The sequence below is a fragment of the Rhincodon typus genome, chromosome 9, assembly GCF_021869965.1.
Source record: "Rhincodon typus isolate 14 chromosome 9, sRhiTyp1.1, whole genome shotgun sequence".
NCBI lineage: Eukaryota > Metazoa > Chordata > Chondrichthyes > Orectolobiformes > Rhincodontidae > Rhincodon > Rhincodon typus.
This window is the reverse complement of record NC_063340.1, coordinates 58,648,501-58,664,485: the sequence shown is the minus strand read 5'-3', so window position 1 is coordinate 58,664,485 and position 15,985 is coordinate 58,648,501. Positions and strand designations below refer to the sequence as shown.

Below are 15,985 nucleotides of genomic sequence, written 5' to 3'. Positions count from 1 at the left end.
TAATTGCTAGTGTCTTCTTTTGGTCACGTAGTGCATGTGGCGTACAAAGCACCAGCACTAAATGGGTCCCCAGACTTCTAAGCCGAGCACAATTTTGTTTATTAAAGCATGTAGAATGCCTGTAGTTGTAAAATAATATAAATGCAACTTTTTTCAGGGTTTGGTTACTAATTATTAAAAGTTGCAATATGATTTCTGCTGAGTGGATGCAATATGCTGCTTGGACTACTCTGGGTGCTGCACAGGCACCAAAAAAATTAGAGGGAACACTGTGGTGGTGATCTGCCTTCTTGAATCGCTGCAGTGCATTTGGTGTAGTTGCACACACAATACTGTTCGGGAAGGGATCCAGGATTTTTAACCCAGTGACAGTATAAGAACAATGATATATTTCCAAGCCAGGGTGGTGAGTGGCTTGGAGAAGAACTTGCAGGTGGACGTGTTATTACCTATCTACTGGCTCTGTCCTCTGAGATGTTAGTGGTCATGAAATTGGAAAATGCTATCTAAGAAATTGTGCTGAATTTCTACAGTACATCTTATAATAGTATGCATTGCTGCAGCTGTGTATTGGTGGTGAATGGAGTGAATGTTTGTGTAGATGGTGCCAATTGACTGGACTGCTTTGTCTTGCATGTTGGCAATCTTCTTGACTATTGTAGGAACTGCATTCATCTAGGCAAGTGGGGAGTACGCCATCCTAATTTGTGCCTTACAGATGATGGACAGGCTTTGGCAAGTCAGGAGGTTAGTTTTTTACTGAAAGATCCCTAGCCTCCGACTGTTTCCTGCAGCCACAGTATTTATGTGACTAATCCAGTTTAGTTTCTGATCAGTGGTATCCCTGGTGATGTTGATTTTTGGGTATTCGGCAATGGTAATGCCGTTGTATGTCTCTTCCTCCTTTTTCTGTCTTTATTTTGCTTTCGATACATGACTTAGATGCAATTTATATTTACTCCTTATTAGTTCCTGGTTAGACTCTGCATGCCCAGTTTTAATCTATTTAAGACCAATGTCTCATTGAGGATTATAACTCACTCAGAGATGGTAAGAATTGCAGATTCTGGAGTCAGAGATAACACAGTGTGGAACTAGAAGAACACAGAAGGCCAGGCAGCATCAGAGGAGCAGGAACGTTGACCCTTCAGAAGGATCTTCTGAAGAAGGGTCCTGACCTGAAACGTCAACTTTTCTGTTCCTCTGTTGCCTGGCCTGCTGTGTTCCTCCAGCTCCATACTGTGTTATCTCATTGAGGATTGTTCAATCTGGTTGACAAGCCTCGCTTCTCCTTGCCCTGTTAACACATGCCATTCGTGCACAGTAGAGGATGCTGCACTGAATCTATTGCTGGATTAGAACAAGTCTTTACTTAAGATGCCTGAAAAGAAGCATTGCTTTATAGCTATTAGAAAGTTGAACAGAGAATCCATTCACAGATGACTGCAAAATGTCTTTGACTTTACTAAACTGACTAAAAATGAAAATATCTATTAGTCCTTGCAGTTCAAATTGAACTTTGGAAGTCCAGTGGATGTTGAGATCATAAAACATGAAATGAAATAATATATGAAGTTCTAGTTATTAAAATATAAATGCTTAGGTTTTACAGCACAATGGAATGTCAGTACGTCCTGCAGGTTTGTACTGGAGATTAGTATATCTTCAACTGGAACAACTTTATCATCTTTACAAAATCCTTAAATGATCCTTCACCTTCCAGGTGTGCTACATTAAGGTCACTTGATTGATCTGTTTGTTAATCAGAATTAGATCAAGTACTGCATCCATAGTAATATAACATTTTATGGTGAACTGATGTGCTTAATTATTTATTTCTGTGCATTTCAGCAATTCTGACTGTACTGCAATGCCAAACAGTGCAGCAGAACACTAATCCCAATTTGCTTTTGATTTCAGATGAATTTTTCACAGTTGATCTGAAGTATGTTGCTATAATCTGTGTTTTTCATTTCTGACAGATTATGAAGAAGAACTTGATGCTGAATTTGAATTTGAAGAAGGATTCTTTATTTGGGGTTTTAAGAAGGTAATTTAGTCTTCAGTGATTAATTATGGTGGTTTAATTTGTGAGTAATATAGAATGTGCTATCTAGGTATTATTTTAAGCAATGTATAGGATTTTCAAAAGCTCTTATCACAAAATTGAGAGATATTTGAATCCAAATGTCTGGATTTGTTCTGTGGAAATGATAGCTTATTTTAAGGTTAAGACTTCAAACAAATTTTGCCCAGTCATACCATTGCAAAACAAAAGGGACTTGCAATGGTGACTATACTTCAAAAAGGGGGTAGGTTAGCTCACTTGGCTGGATGACCGGTTTGCAGTGCAGAGTGTGAGAGTTCAATTCCCACACCAGATGAGTTTACCATGAAGGACTCTCCTCAACCTCTCCCCTCAAGTGAGCTGTGGTGGCTTTGGGTTATACCACCACTGGGTGTCTCTCTCTCTCTCTCTCTAGTGAGAGAACAGCCCTATGGCCTGGTAGGGCTATGGTAGCTTTACCTTGTACTACAAAAGCACTTCATTGACTATAGAGGATTTTGCACACCCGTAGGTTGTTAATAGTGCTTTGTAAATGAAAGTCTTTTCTTTTAGTTTGTTGCATTTTGGCTTTACTCCATACCTGAATCTTCTTTCCTTGCCCTCCTCACCTTTCTGACCTAAAGGACTTAACTAATTTGTCTTATAAGCATGTTAACTTGCAAGTACATGGTGTGGTCCTGAACAGAGTGGACTCATGCCAGAGGTAGGACCTCTATTATGAACTTAAACATTTCAAAATATTTTTCTCTGTGGGCAAAGCCTGAACATGCTTTCGATAGAATGGAAAAGGATTTTAAACAATCATACACGTCAGATATATACTTGAACCGAGTGAGAACAAAAACCACAGCTGCTTATTAGTGCCAGTGTACAATGTGCAATTGACCATTTGCTTCCTGGCCTGGGAGGTGAAAAAGTATAATTGGTCAATTTTTTCATTGTTAGTATCCTGGAATTCTTTCTGGAAATGTGTATTTAAATTAGTAAATTGGATGTGGGCAGAATCTGGCTTAGCTTTGATATTAATCCTGATGTTCTATTTGGAATTCCATAGAAGAAAAGGAACAATTCCTTTGGACAGCATTTTTATGTTTTGAGTTATTTTTAGATAACTAACCCTTGCAACATTTTTCAGGACCCAACAGATTTTGAATGGAGCTTTTGGACAGAGTGGACAAAGAAGTTGCTGTTGTGGACTTTGCTTGGTCATATAATTGTATCACAAGTGACCATAGCCTTTTTTCCAAAGGTTTGTACTTTCCGTTAAAACTAGAATCAATGTAAACACCATTTACTTTACAGAATATCCACGTGGGGCAGGAGGGTCATATTGCAAACAACAGAAGTTTCCATCCTTCCAAACGTAAAGTAAATTTTTGTTATGTAAATAAGTACGCAACGTTTTGTTTCTATTGCCAAATACTTGGTGAATTACAAGTGTGTTTTTCCATGTGGAATATTCTCTGGATATTTGGAAACTGAAAGAGTTTGAAAATTTGACTGTCTGTGTGGAGTTTGCACATTCTCCCCATGTCTGCGTGGGTTTCCTCTGGGTACTCTGGTTTCCTCCCACAGTCCAAAAGTGTGCAGTTTAGGTGGATTGGCCATGCTAAATTACCCATAGTGTCTGGGGATGTGTGGTCTGGGTGGTTGGCCATGGGAAATGCAGGGATAGGGTAGGGGCTTGGGTCTGGGTGGGGTGCTCTTCAGAGGGTCAGTGTAGACTCTGCGCCGAATGGGCTGTTTTCTGCACTGCAAGGATTCAATGAAAGGTCTAGGCTAAACAGAAATGGGATCTGTAATGAGGCATGCTCACGAGTAATGATGGGCATATACAATAAAACATATATAACAAAAGTGTATTTCAAATATTAGTATAGTAATACCAACAGGTGATGGTTATGCAATGCTTTTGCATTAAGTTATGCTTTAAATGTGTTATATGTAATGTGAGGAAATAAATTTATTAGAGTGGGTGCAGATACGTGCAGACCATTTCAAGATGGCGTTGGCATGGTAGGTAGTGTTTGGACTTGTCGAAGCCTGTCCGCTCCAGGGGGGCCGGTGGCATTGTTTTCTCTGCGTACTTTTTGTCTTTGTTCTTGAAGGTGAAGACAGAAAGAAAATATTGGCAGGGCAGTGGCTGCAGCTTCAGGCAGCATGGACCGGGACTCATGACAGTGATGGCAGTGCCTGGATCCTGGACTCCCAGCAGTTGTAGGCTGGGATCTTGAACTCCTGGCGGTGGTAGGCTGGGATCTTGGACTCCTGGTGGTGTTAGTTTGGGATCTTGGACTCCTGGCGGTGATAGGTTGGGATCTTGGACTCCTGGCAGCTATAACCCAGAGGCTGGACGCTTGGCGTTTTTGGCAAGGTGGCAGCAGTAGCAGAGCCAATGTCTCCTGGGGCATCGGCATTGGTGTTGCTGTTCCCAGAGCAGGACTCCTTGAGTACCAGAACACCATCCAGAAACATTGCAGGAACCCTGAAACTGTGCTTGAGACCCCAGTTTAAACAGAAGCTGAACACTTATTGAATCATTTTTTTATTCTTATTGTACTTCAGAATGGTGCCTGATTGTGGCGACAAAACACTTCCCACTGTATCTTCAAAATATATGTGACAATAAATAAATCATTTACTATTCATTTATTCATTAACACTTGCTAGACTTATTAGAATGAATGGCCTTTCTGTGTGTTGTAGATTATGTGGTAATCTGTGTAAAACTGAAAAGAATTGGACAGATTTAATTCTATGTGGAAAGGCCGTCATTTACAATAACCACAGTATAGACTGTCCTACCCATGAGAGAATTGTATTACATAGACTTGGTTAGAAAACTAAAAACCAGGGAGTGAGTTATATCTTGACTGTATGATAATCCCAACATTTATGAATTCTTATGAATTCCAAAATGGATCACATTTGGAGTAAAGTGGAATAAAACCCTCATGTACTTTTTTTGTATTCTAATCTGTTTATTATCCTAAAATTCCAAAAGTAAAATTGCTGTGGATATTAAAAATCTATAACAGAAAATGCTGGCAAGGAGATAATGATTCAGGTCAATTGACCTTTCGTTATAACAGTACTGATAACAAGTCGTTGACTTGAAATGTTAACTTTCCACAGATGCTGATGATTTACTCATGCTGATGCTCAGCTGACCTAGGGGGCTTTTCCAACATTTTCTGTTTTTGTTTCTTAAGTAATTCATCATACTTTACATTAAAAGCTGGCAGCACCTGGTGTTCATTTACGTTTTCAGTTCATGCTGTGATATTCAAATAAATCTGAACAAGATAATATCAATGCTAGTTGACTTTTAGCTGTACAAGAATGAATCTTGTTTGTACCAAGGAACAGAAGACCTGTAATGAAGAAAATTTAAACTTCTTTGTTTTGTTTCTGTTTTACATGGTGACATAAGGATTTTTTCTTTAGTTTAGGATGTGGTTGCTGATGGTGTATGGGATGTTGGCCTGCTTCCTTACAGTGGGCTTCAAAGGCCTGGTAGTAATATTATTGCATGTGTCCATCTCCTATGCGGTGGCCCAGCTCCAAGTGCCTGTATTATCTTGGCTGTGTTCAATATTACTACTGTACAGCTTACAAATGGACTCTCTTGGAAAAATTCAGGTAAGAATATAATTCCCAATGTATAGAAGAACTCTAACCTTAGCTTTTATAATGATTTCAGAAATGTGCTATAACTTAGAAATCAAGGGTATCAAGGGAATAATTATTCAAGCACTAATTGAACATTGTTCTGATAAGCTATATTACTTGTATGAATATGCATAATTTATTTGTATAGCAACAGACAAACATTACTTGTGAGAGTTACAGGTATGCATAGAAAGAATGGAAATCACACCACATGGTAGAAAACAATGGAATGAATTAGAAGGGGTGATTAGTAGGTTGAATATCTGGTTAACTGAATATACTCAGTCCTGTCAGTTGTAATTATTCATAATGACATTAAGTTATGCTTAAAATATTTATTTTATATTCCAGACAATAGGTATCATACTTCAAATAAAAACAAAGAGTGTGGAATTATCAATCTAAAAATGAGATTTGAGTATTGCTGAAAAAAGACATTTTCTTAAAGCTCTTTGGTGCATGTGTCAAGACGATGTGCAAGAAATAGTAAGGGGAAAAACAACATTTGTACTGTATGAGTGGAGAGTGCCGATTGGTTGCTATATAGAGATCTGACTAGTAGAAACATTGCCATGGAGAATGCAGCTGTTCATTGACTGACAGTTAATTTCAAGCCTTTGTTTAAATTTTAAACAAGACAGATTGACTTTGGTTAAGGCATTGTCCTGACAAATAAACCAGCGAATGGCTGTCAAGAATCTTGAGTTGAAATAAATGTAGCTTGCATTTATTTTTATGTTTGTTTTCTAATTATAAGTGAATTGTTGGCTTTTTTCCTGAAAATATTAACCACTTTAATAGCCTGTTAGATAAATAATGCAGTGCTTTCCCTTGTTCAGAAAGCTAATAGTCATTCATCTAGTTGTTATATTAATACTTTATAAACCTATTGTGTCAAATGGCCTATTCTTGTGTTATAGATTATATAACATTCTACAAAAAACTGAAACGAATTAAAGAAGTGATCAATTTCTATCTTGAAGGGCTGCCATTTGATAATATCCACAGTATAGACTGTCTGCTCATGAGGGAGTTGTCACTGTTAGGTGATGCCATTGTTTTCAATCCCCAGTCCAAACTCCTTTTCCAAGCTACTGATTTCATCCCGCTCTCCGGGAACAGTCTGAGATTAAATTAATCTGTCTGCAACCTCGGTGTCATGTTTATGCCTGAGCCGACATTACAATTACATCAATAATAAGACCATTTGTTTCCACCTCCTTAACATCACTCAGTTTTACCCCTGACTCAACTCACCTGCTGCTTAAATGCGTAAGCCTGCCTATGTTGCCTATGGACCCAACTATTCCAACAGACTCCTGTCTGGTTTCCCACATTCTACACTTTGTAAACTTGAGGTCATCCACTATTTGTTTGTCAGTATCTCACTGTGCAGCAAGTACTGTCACCCCATTATTCCTTCACTCACTTACCTATGTTGGCTCCTAGTGAAGTGCCATCTTGATTTTAAAATTCCCATCCTTTTGTCCATCTCCTTCTATTACTGTCCCCTCCTCTATCTCGGTACTCTCCTCTACCTCTTGTGCATTCTCAATTGTAATTGCTTTAGGGAAGGTTGTGATGTAGTGGTATTGTCATTGGGTTAGTAATCCAGAGCCCCTGGCTAATTTTCCATGGACATGAGTCCAAATCCCACCTTGACAAATGGTGAAATTTGAATTCACTAAAAATCTGGGATTAAAGCCTAATAGTGACCATGTAACCATTGTCAATTGTTGCAGGAAACCCATTTGGTTCAATAATGTCCCTTAGAGATGGGAATCTGCCATCCTTACCTGCATGTAATTCTAGACAATGTGATTGGCTCTTTACTGCCCTGTGGACAATTAGGGGTGGGCAACAAATACTAGCCTAGCCAGTGATGCCAAAATGATTAAAAATAAGTATTGTTGACTACCTTCATTTTCTAGGCTCAAAGGTTCAGAATTCCCCTTATCTCATATCCCTCTAAGACACTTATTAAAACATACCTGCTTGACTAAGGTTTTGTCATCTGACTAATATTTCCTCATGTGGATCAGTGTCATACTTTGATTTATAATGTTCCTGTAAATCTCCTTGAGACATTTCATTGTGTTAAAGGTGTTAAATAGATACATTGTTATTGTATTTGGTTGGATGCACTATAATTTTGGACAGTTGATGTCTTGGACTTTGTGATGGAAAAAACACTGAAATTGTCAGCAGTTGCCACTGTTGATCCACCGATACTGACAGCAACTGCTAAAGTCTGCAGAAAAGGCAAGGTTGCAGAAGGTACTGTCAATGACTATATGCTCCTTCAGAGAGTGGACTATTGAAGTTCCCTGAAAGTTCAATTCCAGAATCAATGCGTTAATGAAAACTTAACAAGTGTTCGCAAATGTTGCACCTTGTTGAATGAGTGTAACTTGGTTTTTAACAGCTCTCTAACTTCATACCTACTATTAAACACCCCCACTGGCTCTGAAAACTAATTTTATATATGTGAAATTTCTCTATTTAAAAGTTATGTATATTTTTGTTTCTATTGAATAATTTATTTTGCCATCTGAAAAATTAATTTAACAGTGAAGGGATTTAGCATTTTAAATTTCCTGGTCAGAAATTGTTACACCGTGGAGAAGCTGACAAGTTCCTTTCTCATTCATTGCATGTCATATGGTTAATGGTATGATTGTTTAAATAAGTGCATGTGAGGGAGGTGTGGATATTCATGCTTTCATATGATCTCGTATAAAGATATACTTAAGGTACGATGTGGTTAAATTAGGAGAGGTAGGCTTTAATATTTCACTCTGTAAGTAAACGTAAAACAGAATAAAGATTGTCTCCAGTACTATCCTTCACCAGCTAGATTTTTGAAGTCGAACACTAATGAAGTAAACTATGATCCATACAATGGGATAAAAACAGATAGCCTGATGTGCCTCATGTTGTAATGAGATAGGAACATAGGGACATAAGAACTAGGAGAAGGAGGTCATTTGACCCATTTGGCCAATCCTGTTGTTTAAAAAGATCATGGCTGATCATCTACCATCTTTCTCCTCTACTAGCCTTGTAGCCTTTCATTTCATTCTTCACTATCGATTTCTGTCTTGAACAAGTACAATGATTGAGCTTCTATGGTCCTCTGATCTGGAGAATTCCAAAGATTCAGAACCCTCTGAGCTGACTTAGGCAACTAACAATCTATGGACCAATCAAGATAGAAGGTGGCCTAGTGGTATTATCACTAGACTATTAATCCAGAGACCCAGGTAATGTTTTGGGGATTGAATCCCGCAAATGGCAGCCCGAAGAATTTGGATTCGGTAAAAATCTGGAATTAAGATTCTGATGCTGACCATGAAAAGTCCATCTGGTTCACTAATGTCCCTTAGGGATGGAAACTTTTATCCTTATCTGGTCTGGCCTACATGTGACTCCAGATCTCTTGCAATGTGGTTGGACTCTTAATGCTCTCTGGGCAATTAAAGCTGGGCAATAGATGCGAGTGAAGCCTACATCCCATGAATGAATATGAAAAGTGAGTTCCTTGTTTGTTGTCTTGATGGGGTCTACAGCTCACATTTAGCAGTTTACACGGTGCCATTTAAATGCTTGTGCCAATTAAGAACAAAATATCATATTGGTAGCAAAGATAAAAGTGTAAGTTGGCAATGCAACTAATGCATAGTGTAAGATGGAGCAGAAAAGAAACCATCTGTGATGAACATGACATTCACTTCGCAATTTTGCTCTGACATGTAAAATGGGCAAGCAACAGACTTTGGATGGTCTATAATCCACGGTTGAAGGACTATCAATTCCTCACAAGGGACTACCTTCTGCAAAGCAAATTAATTGAAATTTATTGGCTTCATTTTCATATCAAAAATGAGCTGTTTGGAAATAGGGGCATGTGTAGCCCCACTTCCTTTGCCTGTAAAACTTTGAGCTACTGGCAGAGCCTTGGAAATGTAATTGAGTCCATAAGTTTGCAGCAATAATTTTCTTCGAAGGTATTGTCACTTTCTGTGTTGCAAATTGGAATTCAGTAAAATTGATGAGTGAGGTTAATTGAAGGCATTTGACAGGTTTTGCCAGTTCTTGTTTAGACCACTAGGTGGAGATAGATTTCTTTCACCAGTAATTTGTGGGGGATGAATGCACTGCTGGATCATAAGTGAGAAGAAATTGTTTCGCTTGTTTACTAAATTTTGTAAAACTGAAAAAAGACACATGGTAACAATGCTGCAATGATTGGGAAATTAAGAGAAAAACTTTGTGATATTTCAGTAGTTTTTGTTTGACACAATATGCAGGAGAATTTCATTTCTTAAACTGAGAAACATAGAAGGTAGGAACAGGAGTAGGCAATTTGACCTCTCGACTGCTCTGCCATTCAATATGATCATGACTGATTCCCCCCCTCCCACCATATCACTTGATCTCTTTAGCCACAGGAGCTTAATCTACCTCTTTCTTGAAAACACAATGTTTTGGCCTCACCCAATTTCTGTGGTAGTGAATTCCACAGGCTCTCTGGGTGAAGAAACGTTCTAAAAGCTTTACCCCTTATCCTTAAACTGTGACCCCTTGTTCTGGATTCCCCCACCATTGGGAACATCCTTCCTACATCTAACCTGTCTATTGGAATTTTATTGGTTGCTATGAGATCCACCCCTCATTCTTCTAACCTGCAGTGAATACAATCCTAACCGATTCAGTCATTCCTCATACGTAAGTCCTGTCATCCAGGAATCAGTTTCACATCCTTCATTGCACTCCCTCTACAACAAGAACATCCTTCCTCAGATAAGCAAACCAAAACTGCACACCAGTGCCTTGTATAATTGCAGAAAGACATCCTTTTTGATACAGTGTGGAGCTGGAGGAACACAGCAGGTCAGGCAGCATCAGAGAAGTAGGAGAGTCGACGTTTTGGGCCTAGCCCCTTCATCAAGACATCCTTATTCCTGTACTTGAATCCACTTGCTCTGATGGCCAACATATAGTTTGCCTTCTTTACTGCGTGCTGCACCTGAGTGCTTAATTTCAGAGACTTGTGCATGAGGATTCACAGATCTCGTTGAACATTCCCATCTTGCAATTTATAGCCATTAGAAATAATAATCTGCCTTCCTATTTTCGTTACCAAAGTGAATAATCTCACATTTACACACATTATACTGCAGGTGCCATGCATTTTCTTACCCACTCAGCCTGTCCAAATCACACTGCAATATTTCTGCATGCTCCTCACAGCTCACCCTCCCATCCAATTTTGTGTTATCTGCAAATTTGAGATATTACATTTAGTTCCCTCATCTAAGTCATTAACATACATTGTGGATAGCTGGGGTCCTACTACTGATTCATGCGGTACCCCATTAGGGACTGGAAAAAGACCCATTTCTTGCTACTCTTTCTTTCCTTTCTGTTGACCAATTTGTTAGCCATCTCAACACACTACCCCCAATCCCATGTGCTTTAATTTTGCACCCTAATCTCTTACGTAGAACTTTGTCAAAAGCTTTCTGAAGGTCCAAATAAACCACTGATCAATAATTCCAGTAGATTTGTCAAGCATGATTTCCCATTTGAAATCCATGCTGACTGTGTCTGATTCTACCACTGTTTTCTGAGTGATCTGCTATCCTTGATAATGGACACTAGCAGCTTCCCCAGTATCAATGTTAGACTCGCTGGTCTGTAATTCCCTGTTTTCTCTCTGCCTCCGTTTTTAAAATGTTGCAGTTACATTATGTAATTTGTAATCCTCCAATTTGTAGGAACTGTTCCAGAATCTAAAGATTCTTGGATGGTGACCACCAATGCATCCACTATTTGTATAGCCAGTTCCTTAAGTGCTCAGGAATGTAGATTGTCAGGCCCTGGGGATTAATCAGTTTTCAATCCCATCAATTTCTTTAATACCATTTCTGTACTAATGCAGTAATTCTGTACTTTCATTTAATTAGCACCTAAAACATTTTAAAGTCAACAAGAGTAAGCAATTCTTCCATATGTTTTAGAATCACATCTTTCTTTCCAAAAATTACAAAACTTTTCAATTTGGAAATTACAATATTGCCAAAAAGTTCAACTTGTCCACATCCTGCATGTTCCACTCAATATAATTGTAACGAACTTGATAATTACAAAATACATTTCAATTTGGACTGACAGAAATTGCAATATGTATAAAGTTCTCTATACACCACCTTGTGCAAATGCTGTTCCACTGCTTGAACCAATCTGGGGGTCCATCTAGTATTATCTGGGCAGTGTGCCATTCTATCATGCTGTTGAACCAGGTAACAAGGTGATGTGCTGGATGCTGAGGAATTGGAAGGGGGGAGCAGTCTTTGAAGGAGGAGGAAATCATTGCAAAGGTGGAAACTGTCCTTGTACATGACAGAGCTCAGATGTACTAAGTGCTACAAGGCAGACAGGACTGGATTGACACCTGGTTCTTGTGGATGAGAGCTAGCTGCAGCCAACCATCGTGGAATGTCGAATAGCAGTTGGTCATGATGCCAGCATTTGGTTTGTATTGTGTGGGTTATCTTCAGCCTCTGTTCCTTTTTGTTTGTGTTCGTTTTTGCTGGCTGCAAATAATAGCTGATGTGTAGAATTGTCCGATTGCTTGCCTGTATGAGATTTCTCTGTTCAGGGCAGTGTGAAGACATGGATCTACAGTGGGCACTGAGGACAGAGCACCAGTGACCTAGAGAGGGTGTTTAGAAGAAGTGTAGCTAAGGACAGATAAACTGTGTGGACGTAGTGTTTAAGCAGCAACTCAGTTGAAGGAATGTTTGCCAGGTGCTACTCCCTCGTTCAACAGGTATTTCTCCTATAACGCGATAGTTGAGTTGACTATAGGAAATCGCTATAGAAAATTGCTATACTGTACAGTAGAAAGTTTGCATTATCCAGACGGTGTCCACTATTCATCAATCATATTAAAGCCAATTTGTGTTAATGAAACACACGTTATAGTGGAAATATTGTATGTGCCATGAGCAGGCATGACTTCATGGCTGCTGCACCATTATGATGCTGATGAGTGACAATGCTAGAGTTCCAATGTTCGTTTGAGTGTACAACAGTCTTTACTGTGCAGGCACATCGGATGCCAGTCATTTGACTGATATATGGTGATTGGTGAGTTGCTCTGAGAACATGGTACAATAGGTCTAGAATAGAATGTGAGGGACATCATGAGGTGAGTATCTAGTTAATGAGATGAATTTGGTAAGATACTGTGAGAAATCTTGTCAGGTCTTGCATCAAATATCTCTGCAAAAACCTTGATGCAGCTCTCACTTAACCAAAAAAAAAATTCAGCCTTGAGCTACTGATATTTCTGTAGACAAGTTGGATCCGATTGCCACTTCCATCCCTAAATCCTATTTTGGAGATCTACATCCAGTTTGGAAGTACGTAAATTAAATAGGAATTTTTATAGTGATTTTACACTCAAACCAGTTTCAGTGCAAAATTTATCTTTCATATCCCACATTTCTATAATCATGTTGGTTTTATCATGCTGCCTTATGTTATATTGTTTGACAATTCATAAATAGTTTGGTATGCTTTCTTTTTTGCTGAATTACATGTGCTTCATAGTTTCTATGTTTCTGCTTTCAGATTAACTATTTCAATAATGGCATTATATAAGTAAAGTCGCTGTAGTCCCACTGGACAACAGGGTTGGTATCTCATTAGAGAGAAATGACTGGTGGTAGTTTAACCTGAGGGTCTGCATGCCTCAGGCAAGGGGAGAGATTGGAAAGGAGAGTCCTTCATGTTGACTTCAGTTGATGTGGTAACTAGATCCATGTTGTTGGCATCACTGTGCATTGCAAATTAGCTATCCAACCAGTTGAGCCAATTTATTGTCAGTCCATAATTGGCTTTGGAGAGATAGTGAACTGCCTCAATCCATGTGTTTGGGTTACATACACAGTCATTTTTTCTGTAATGACTTACTACAACCGAATGTCTTGCTATGCCATTTCACAGGGCGCTGAACCGTCTACCACATTACTATGGTTTTGGACTTATGTAGGCCAGACGGGGTGAGGGTGGCAGATTTCCTTCCTTGAAGGATGTTAGTAGACCAGTTCGGCTTTTAGAACAGTTTGGTAGTTTTGCGATCCTTTTTAATGAGAATAACGTTCCAGATTTACTAATTATATTTAGATCCTCATCCCCAAATCGTGGGAATTTGAACTCTTGTCTCCAGAATGGTAGTCTGTGACTCTGGATTATTAATGCAGTAACCTTACTATTATGTTGTAAACCCTTTGATGTTCATTTAAAAAGAACATGAGTATTTAATGTCAGAATGATTGGTTAAGCTCTTTTATTGTTTATTTGTGTAACCTCTTTCAGTTCAATGTTAATTTTTAAGATTATGTATTTATTTTTTTCTCTTGATGTCAAGAAAATACTTATTTATTTTAGAAACGCTGGTATGAGACAGAGAACGAATACTTCCTGCTTTTATTCTGCTTGGCTGTTTGCAATCTTCGTTACACAAGTTTCAGTTTAGAGTACTGCTGGTACTATGATGGACCTCGAAGACTTGGTGTATCCTTCTGCTGGCTGTTGGCATATGTATTTTACTACCCTGTATTTCACAATGGTCCCATCATATGCTACGATGACTTCATTAATCAGGTAAATTCATATATTCACTTTTATTTAAACTTTACACCTGACTTCTAATGACACTTCGTTTTGTTTTTTGGACCTTACCCTGTTACAATGCTGTCAGTTATAGAAAGGTCACGTTTATATTTTTGTGAATAACATTGTAAGGTTTCATGAATTATTTTGTTCAGAGTTACTGAAGTAATTTTCAAAACTTACACCTTTAAAAGCGATATGGTTGGAATTTTTGATGAAACACTGATTTTTTGTACGGTCAATCTGCTCCTTATCACATGGTTACCATGATTCTGCTTTCTGCAGCTTTACCACAAAATGTAATGGGTCATTCACTTCATTTATGCCTGCTGGGCCGTGCTATATGCATATTGGGTGTTGTATTATTCCAATAGTACAGTTATTGGAACTAAAATGTTTTTAACAAAGGTAATTTTTACTTCAGTGGAACCAAGAGTGATATGGCAATATAAAAACTCTTGACATAGCTGAATAATTGTTGTTGCTTCTATCATTTTAGATACTTTGTTTCTCTTTTGGTCTTCTTTAATTTCAAGTCCCTCTGGCCCATTTAAATGTCTGCTGTCTTTTAACTGCTGCACCAAAATGGCATTTCGTTCCCACCAAGATGTGGTCTGCCAATTGGGAACAAAAATTCAGATGGATACTGGCCCTGTATATCAAGTTAAGTGCCTTCTAGAAAAATGTAGGTGTTCTCTGTCAGTGACCCTATCTTGTTTCTAGAAGGTGCAAGAAAGGAAAGTCCAACCCCATTGTGTCTACAATCTTCTTCCCACTGCGACATAATCTTCATGTTACCTTGTCATGGATACCATCATGAAAGGTTCTAACCTGTTCAGTCATGACTGGAGTGAGGAAAGTTTTTATTTTGTAAAATGGATAGTGAGCGAGTTGAAAATTAAGTGTAATGAATACAAGATGATTTTTGTAAAAATATCTTTACTTATCCAAGTGGAAGACTAACTTCAAAAAAGGTTGAACAAAAAAAAACAGTTTTAGAGGGGCTGTTGATGATAGGCTTTGAATTGGTAAATGAACGAGAAGCAGCAAGTAATGCTTTGAAGGTACCTACAAACCAAAACCACAATTTTTTTTTACGTATTTAAATGTGAAAGACAACTTTCACCCATAGAGGAAACCATCAAATCAATGGAATAGTACTGGTTGATAAGACTAACAGGCTCACTGGAACTTGAGGATACAGCTTAAAAGTAAGGGGGTTCCCATTGAAGATGGAGGTAAGGAGAAAATTTTTCTTAGCGGGTGGAATTTTTTTCCCTAGAATATTGGAGGCAGGATCAGTGAATAATTTTAAGACCAACTTCTTGACTGACAAGAGAGTTGAATGATACAGGGGATAGACCGGGAAGTAGACACCCTGATCATAATCAGATTACCCAGGAGCGTATCAAATGCTGGAGTAGGCTTGTGGGACCAAAAGGCCAACTTCTGCTTCTGATTGTTATGTTCATATGCACACTGCATGTTGCAAAACAATTGGGGATTTAATAACACGGTGTGGAGCTGGAGGAACACAGCAGGCCAGGCAGCATCAGAGGA

General features: G+C 38.5%; 1 protein-coding gene across 1 annotated transcript in view; it reads left to right on the top strand.

The window, feature by feature from the left end:
• The first annotated feature begins 1,988 nt into the window (after positions 1-1,988).
• hhat (hedgehog acyltransferase) overlaps positions 1,989-15,985 on the top strand; it is a 196,191-nt gene continuing 182,194 nt past the window's right edge. Inside the window, exons 1-4 of the mRNA XM_048601411.1 lie at positions 1,989-2,050; positions 3,204-3,317; positions 5,516-5,710; positions 14,201-14,416. Of these exons, the coding sequence (XP_048457368.1) occupies positions 5,522-5,710; positions 14,201-14,416 (405 nt within the window). The 5' untranslated portion in view covers positions 1,989-2,050; positions 3,204-3,317; positions 5,516-5,521. The remainder of the gene's footprint in view (positions 2,051-3,203; positions 3,318-5,515; positions 5,711-14,200; positions 14,417-15,985) is intronic.